The sequence below is a fragment of the Mastomys coucha genome, unplaced genomic scaffold (genome assembly GCF_008632895.1).
Source record: "Mastomys coucha isolate ucsf_1 unplaced genomic scaffold, UCSF_Mcou_1 pScaffold11, whole genome shotgun sequence".
Taxonomy (NCBI): Eukaryota; Metazoa; Chordata; class Mammalia; order Rodentia; family Muridae; genus Mastomys; species Mastomys coucha.
Window position 1 is genome coordinate 33,544,918 of NW_022196893.1, and position 7,337 is coordinate 33,552,254.

At 53.1% G+C, this 7,337-nt stretch overlaps 2 protein-coding genes across 8 annotated transcripts in view; one reads left to right on the plus strand and one right to left on the minus strand.

The window, feature by feature from the left end:
• Positions 1-1,098, plus strand: part of Tns2 (tensin 2) — a 17,888-nt gene extending 16,790 nt beyond the window's left edge. For all 7 annotated transcript variants that reach the window (XM_031356587.1, XM_031356607.1, XM_031356601.1 and 4 more), the window contains exons 27-29: positions 159-227; positions 331-360; positions 453-1,098. In XM_031356587.1, coding sequence (XP_031212447.1) covers positions 159-227; positions 331-360; positions 453-591 — 238 coding nt within the window. In that variant the 3' untranslated portion in view covers positions 592-1,098. The remainder of the gene's footprint in view (positions 1-158; positions 228-330; positions 361-452) is intronic.
• Positions 1,099-1,203: 105 nt separating this feature from the next.
• Positions 1,204-7,337, minus strand: part of Spryd3 (SPRY domain containing 3) — an 18,458-nt gene continuing 12,324 nt past the window's right edge. Inside the window, exons 7-11 of the mRNA XM_031356641.1 lie at positions 4,219-4,368; positions 3,852-3,909; positions 3,016-3,135; positions 2,766-2,938; positions 1,204-2,380 (exon numbers count right to left, since the gene is read on the minus strand). Coding sequence (XP_031212501.1) covers positions 2,246-2,380; positions 2,766-2,938; positions 3,016-3,135; positions 3,852-3,909; positions 4,219-4,368 — 636 coding nt within the window. The 3' untranslated portion in view covers positions 1,204-2,245. The remainder of the gene's footprint in view (positions 2,381-2,765; positions 2,939-3,015; positions 3,136-3,851; positions 3,910-4,218; positions 4,369-7,337) is intronic.

A 7,337-nucleotide genomic window follows, 5' to 3' on the forward strand; every position in this document is an offset into this window, starting at 1 on the left:
AAAAAAAAAAAAGAATCTTCTGGGTCACTTGTTCACCTTATTGAGGCAGGGTCTTGTTCTCTTGCTGGTGCCAATGGTTAGCACTTTAAGCTCTGAGCTCCCTCCCCAGCCCAGAAACTTTCTGAGTGTGACTTTCCTTCCCCACCTTACCCTCACAGGCTCTTCTTTCGCCGCCATTACCCAGTGAACAGCATTACCTTCTCTAGCACTGACCCCCAGGACCGCAGGTGAGCCTACCTCAGAGCCCTTTCCTGGGGTCTTGCCAGCCTCAGCTTCCCGTTCAGGAGCTGTACCCGGGGCTTCACTCATTCATGTTCTCTCTCTTTATAGATGGACCAACCCAGATGGAACCACCTCCAAGTAAGTCTTGCTGCTGAGTCCAACCCTGGCCTGCCACAAGCGACCCCACGTGGCTTACAAGGGCCCTCCTATCCATGGCTTTGTCCTTGCAGGATCTTTGGTTTTGTGGCCAAGAAGCCAGGAAGTCCCTGGGAAAATGTGTGCCACCTCTTTGCGGAGCTTGACCCGGACCAACCAGCAAGTGCCATCGTCACCTTCATCACCAAAGTTCTACTGGGCCAGAGAAAATGAAGGAAAGCCACAAGCTCCGAGTACACACCAACACTGCACCCTCCCAGCATCCACAGCCCTCACTACCCTGGCCTAGCCCCTATGAAAGGGAGTGGCAGCACCTGGACCACTGCTCTTTCCTGCCTTTGCCTGCTAAGCTAAGTGAGGGGTACCTGAGATGACCTGGCACGTGAGCCTCTTTCCTGCCCTTGCCTGCTAAGCTAAGTGAGGGGTCCCTGAGATGACCTAGCATGTGAGCAGATGGCAGAGACAGGTGTGAGGGGTGAGGAGGCATCAGTAGTGGAGCCCTGGAGGGGAAGGTCCGTGCCAGCTCCACCCTGCTCCAGGGCCCATCATGGAGGGGAAGGTCCATGCCAGTTCCACCCAGCTCCAGGGCCCATTATGGAGGGGGAGGGGAGAGGCTTGGGAGCTTCCTGCCTCCCCTCTAAACAAAGACCAGAGTGGGGTCACATAAACAGAGGGAAAAAGAGAGTCTATTTTTGTGTAATAATAAAGAATTTCTATAAACTTTGAGGAGTTAATACCTTCTGCTGCTGGCCTGACTGGCTTACAGCTCCCCCTATACCTGCTCACCCTGGCCCTCTGCACTGGGAAGGATTCCCCTTCTGTCTGCCCTGATAAATACGGAAACTCCGTCTTTATTGGTGTATAAACATCTCTGATCTGTACATACATTTCATATATCATAGTGCAGGGCCCGAAAGGAGGGGCAAGGGGAGCCCCAGCAGCACAACAATGAACCCCCTCCCCAGCCCTACCCACTGTGCAAACTGAGACCAAGAGCTCTGGCTTCTTCTTCCCCTGTTCATGGGATGGAGGAGCTCAGGAAACGGGAAGAGGGGGGCTGGTTGAGGGGGTCTATGTAGACACTAGAATCAAACACTGGAGCAGAAACAGTCAACTGGCACAAGCAGCAAGCTGGGGCACAGGGTTGGGGTGGGCAGGTGAAGAGAAACATGGGGCTAAGCTGCTGCTCTGGGCAAACAGCCACAATACAACACATGCCCTAGTGCCTTGGCTCCATCTTGGGGAGCCAGGGCTAGAGGTGCCTTGAAGAAGAGTGCAGGCAAGGAGACAGCAGCAAAGGCTGCAGTCCCACGCTACCACACAGCCCCTCACACATACACAGTTGCGTGTGAGCAGGCAGGAAGCCAGGCTCAGGCTTTCTGTGGTGGGTTGCAGGTGGGACCATCTCTCAGGAAACAATAGAGCCCCTAGATGTGTTTTAGGACAGCAGCCAGTGAAAGGAGAGATGGCCAAGACAGGCCCCCTAGCCCAGCCAGGGGGAGACAGCAGCAACTGGCTCACATGAGGAGAGGGAATGAAGAGAATCTGGGGGAGCTCTGGTAGGCAGGGTCAGGCTGCCTCTACCCTACCCTCGTAGAGCACCATGCCTATCATGTCAGCAGGTGGACTTAATACTTCCCAACTTCCTCAGGGCCCATTGAGGTAAAAGGAGATCCAGATGCCCATTAACCCAATCAAGGGGGCCCTCCCATCCATGTCAACACTGCCCTCTGGGCCCACTGCTACCACTGCTCTCAGGCCCAGGGACAGAGAGGTGCAGCCTGAGCTAACAGAAACAGGGGATGCCCTCCCAGGGCCTGCTGTGAGGGAAGATGCAGACAGAGAGGACAGATGGACAGGTGACCTGCTAGCCACTCAAGGGGTGCAGGTCTACTTTCACTTTCTCCCCACAACTGAGCATGCCGATGGTAGGAAAGAAGCCTCCAGATGGCACAACAGCGTCCTTCTTCCCAATGATCTTGCCATTCCGGGTGAAGAAGACCTGGAGTGGGGATAGGGAGAGCTGGTGAGGGTGGGCCTGGATCCTCCCTGGGGATGGGGAGAAGAGGGTGGGCTCTGGCCCCTTCTCTGGGGATACTGGAGTGACTCAGGCATGAAGCCCAACACCCACAACTTCCAGCATGGGTTTTAGGAGTCACTGTCGGTGATGTGGGAAGCAACCACAAGAGGGTGTGCTGAGGCTGGAAAATAGGGCAGAACTATAGCCTGGGCTCTGAAGCTCCAAAGCACAGTGGGCTCCTGTGAGCTCCAGACCCTGCCTCCTAGTCCACCCTGCCCCGCCCCACCCCTCCCAGCCCCACCGCTGGTGCTACTCCCATTGGTTGTCTGTCCCAGGACCCTGAAGGAGCCCACACCCCTCTACTTACCACCACCTTCTTGCCCTCATGCTCCTGCTCTATCTCTTCCCCATCTTCCTCCTCTTCTTCTTCCTCCTCTTCCTCTTCCCCTTCCTGGTGCAGGTACATGACATTTCGGACGTTCCGGACAGCCCGGGCAGTTGGGGACAAGATCACTGTGTCACAACTGTCATCACTGTCCCCTAGGAGACAGGAAATGTGAGCTCCTGTGGTACTGTCTACTTCCAGAGCAGTCTGGCTGCTGCCCAACCTCACTCACCCTCACTGTCCAGAATGTAGTCTCGGGGGAACATGATTCCACAGCCCATAATGTCTCCTTTGTAGCAGCGTGGCCCAAAAGGGTCCCCCACACCACTGCCATGGAAGATCTTCCCATCATCTGTTGGAGGGAGGGAAGCACACACTTGAAAGGCTAACTCTACATCCTCAGAACGAGACAAAGGTGAGAGGGAGATGCAGGAAGGACCTTAGGCTTTTAAAAAGAACACACTGGGGGGATGGAGATATGGCTCAGTGGTTAAGAGCGCCGACTGCTCTTCCGAAGGTCCTGAGTTCAAATCCCAGCAACCACATGGTGGCTCACAACCATCCATAATGAGATCCGATGCCCTCTTCTGGTGTGTCTGAAGACAGCTACAGTGTACTTACATATAATTAATAAATAAATCTTAAAAAAAAAAGAACACACTGTCCATCTGATTGAGGAACTAACTGGTCAGAAGAAAGAAGAGGGTCCCTAGGGTAGATGATCAGGCAGAGAAGTGGGGCTGAGGGAGGGCCAGGTATCAAGGCTCAGTATTCAAGAAAGTTCTGCAGGAAATCAGACCAAAAAAAAAAAAAAAAGAAAAGAAAAAGAAAAGAAACCAAGGGTCTGTAGATCTTCAGGAAGGGCACAGGGGAGCCTGGAATGTTCACTCCGGGCCCAGTTCTCCTGCCCCAGTCTTGTGGCTCTGGCTTTCAGGACTGAGAGAAAAAGTAAGATAAAGGGAAACCTGAACAGCCTGAAAAGAGGACAGAAAGACAGGCCACATGTGTGAGCAGAGCGGGTGACCCTGCAGCCTGTCTCCCCAGCCCGTTCCAGAAGCTCCCTCTCACCTGCATGGTAGGCCACAGACCCTCTGCTCCAGCCAGGGTGTCTGTTCTTGGGATAATCCTGCAGTGGGAAGACAAACGGAATGTGTGACATCACTCAAGAGAAAGGACAGACATCAGCAGTATCTGACAGCGGTTGGCAGCCCAGAACTAGGAATGGGGGTTACCAGTGCAAGGACAGGAAGGGGCTTAGTTTCAAGTCCAGGATGGGTGATGCTCAGGACACTGCTACCAGGTCTGTCCACTAAACAGAAACTTACAACTATGCTCTGCCTCAGTTCAGAACTTTCCTCTACAGGCTCCTTGAGCAGGTTTTCTCAATAGCCCCATACTGAGCAATCCCACAGGGAAAAACAGCATGCCTACTCACCTTCCGGGCCAGCCCCAAGGCGATATAGCACTTCTCTCCAGGGTCCACAATCTCCACCTCAAAGTAATGGCTGCGGGTGCTGAGTGGGTGCCGAGCCTGAGCCAGCCCCACGTCCACGATGCTCTTGCCCTTCCCCAAATACTCCAGCAGCTGTGGGGCAAGAGGCAGGCATCAGGTGATACTGCCCTGGACACTGGTTCCAAAGTAATGTGGGTACCAATGTTCTGGGTCTGACAATATCCCCTGGATAAAAGAAAAAGGATTCTAAAGGCAAAGTGGACTCCTAGTTCTAGGCAGGCAGAAGACAAGGATGGCAGAAACAAGGTGGCTGGTGTGAGAGGCTTCTGCCTTCCTACAGAGCCACTGTCGGGAACACTGGAGAACCACATGGGAATCTAGAGGTGCACTGCCAGGAAGTTCACTGGGGTCTCTAGGCTGGAACATTCATTCCCTGAACAACCCCCAAGCCAGCCTCCCTTCTGGAACCCAGCAGCCTTTTTAGGATGCCTACTGAGAACAGGGATGTGTAGAGCACAGGAGCCAATCCCAGATACTTGAGAGGAGGGGACAGGCTCAAAAGCTAATTCTGCACAGATGGCACTGACATAGTTTCTCAAGATCTGTTCTACTTGGCTCTGAACAGAGCTATTCATTGCTGGGTCATTCATTGCTCCAGGGAGCCAAGAACCCAGAGATAGCAACTCTACCTTTCATTTCACATGGGCAAAGGTCAAAGTAGAGACAGATGGCAGGCCCTCTGTTCCCAACCTTCACTCAGGCTGGCGTGGGGTGTGAAGGTCAGAGAAGAGAGATGAGTGATAGGCTGGACTCTTCAGATCCCACAAGGTCTTGCCTGCACACAGCAGGGTAGCAACCCCGAATCCTATGGGATGCCATGGTAACGGGGCTATGCCTCAGTTCATCTCCTCTCATCTACCACCACCTAGGATTCCTTAATTCCCTTGTAATTAACCCAACTGCCCTCAACTTTACCCTCCCAGCCCTGCAGTCCAAAAAAAAAATCACCCTCACTGGGGCCTTTTCCCCTAATCCTTAACAAGCCTTAAAGACGATGGCCTCACCCCACTGACATTCCTGCCTCAACTAGCCTGAACCAGTATGAAGGCCTGGGGCATCTCCTGCAGAAGCCAACCCTGCTCATCTCCCTCCAGAGAAGATCTCATTCCACTCAGCTCCAGGCCCTCCAAGTTTACCCTCCCATACTCAACAGGCAAGTGAGGACAGATGGGGAAAAGCCAGACCCAGCCCTTACTCGGCAGCGTTCAGAGTGCTCCTCAGCCTCCACAGCAAGGGGAGTGTGCACTGGCGCTTACTAACCCCATCCATCACGCAGCCTACGACCCACTCTCCACCCAGTATTACAGAGCTGGGTGAGGAACCCACAGCTGCCCTGACCCACCCCATCCAACTGGCCTCTCTATGTGGGAAACAGGGTGTTCTAGTTCCATGGCCAAAAGACAGTCTATCCAGATCCTGAATCTTGGGAAAAACCCGCCCCAGGGCTCCTTCAGCCTCAGCCCACAGAAGGCATCTGCTGCAGTTCTGACAGGGTGGAGTACTTCCTAAGGGCAGGAGGCCATGAGGATGACCTGCCCTGACATAGAACTTCAACCTACGCCCACCAGCTCCTGACAAGCACGAAGGCCCTGTGCTGACACCCTAGCCCTGAGTACCAGGCCCTCTTCAAGAGTGGAACCATCCCAACCCAGGGCAGCCATCCCAAACCATAGGCTGCTCTCCTGCTCTCAGCAAGTCCTCCTGAGCCTTCAGCAGAGGCTGGAGCAGGGAGTCACTCCCTGGCAGATCCTTTCTGGGCACCTGTAGGTCTGACTTCTAGAGTTTCAGCTGCCAAGATCTGCAGGCTTGGTCCTTCAGTCTAAGCCTCAGGTGCCTCTTAGTTTGAAAGACCCAGTTCAAATCCTAATATTGCTTAGTTGCACTAAGCTTGAACATCATATGTTCACCTCTGTAAGCCTTAATTGCTTCATCAGTGAAATGAGGTTATCAAAATTAGGTAGAAAGATAAAACAAAGTGAGTGCATGGTCAGGCTGTTGAAGGAGCCAGATACCCCAGCTGATGAGGACACATTCTGTCAGGAAATGGGGATCGGTTCTACTGCAACTACCAACCACAATGGACATGACCTTTCAGCCTGTACCTCCCACTAGGACAATCCTTAGGCCAACCAGGGTGAATGTTTGTAGTCCTGGGTATCAAACCCAGGACTCTGTGCAAGAGTTGAATATCCTACCACTGAACTAGCTACAGCCCCAATGATCCCTCCCTCCACCACCATCACCAACACCTCCACCACCTCCAGCAGCATCACCAGCAGCAGCACCAGCACCAGCACCATTACTGCTGACCACCTAGTACTTCACTGAAGCTGCAGATCAGAATTTAGTTTGCACTCCATGCCTTCCTGCACTCTTTTGTCTTGCTGATTCCCACTCTCCTACCACTGGCCAGAAGAGACCCTGATTTTTTTCAAAAGGAGCAAGCCCCGAAGGCCCAGAAGTAACTGAAACAGGAATCAAGTACAAGCTCCCAGCTCAGGCCCCAGCAGTCTCCTCTTGAGTTGGGTCTAGGGAGGATTCCCTCTTTTTGTGTACCAAAGCTGCCACTGTAAGAAGTATCAAAAGCCATGAACAGTGAACAAAGACAAGATGAGCCTAACCCAAATGTACATACAGTCAGACCCACAACCCCCTGCACATACGACCTCACTCTGCAGGCCCTGGGGGCAACAGTAATTCATCACCACCCTCAGTCCTCCAGGGCAAGGGAACCTGGGCTTCTTTAAAAGGCGGGAAAATGAGGCCACAGAAGATAAGGGAAGGATTTACTCAAAAAGAGCTACATCTGGGCTAGAGATGGCCCAGCGATTAAAAGCTCTTGCTGCTCTTCCAAACAACACAGGTTCAGTTCCCAGCATCCTGGTGTTGTTTCACAACCATCTGTAACTCCAGTTCCAGGGAATTCACTGCCCTCTTCTGACCTCTAAGGACAGCAGGTACACACATGGTACAAATATATACACAGGCAAAACACCAAGGAAGGAAGGAAGGAAGGAAGGGAGGGAGGGAGGGAGGGAGGG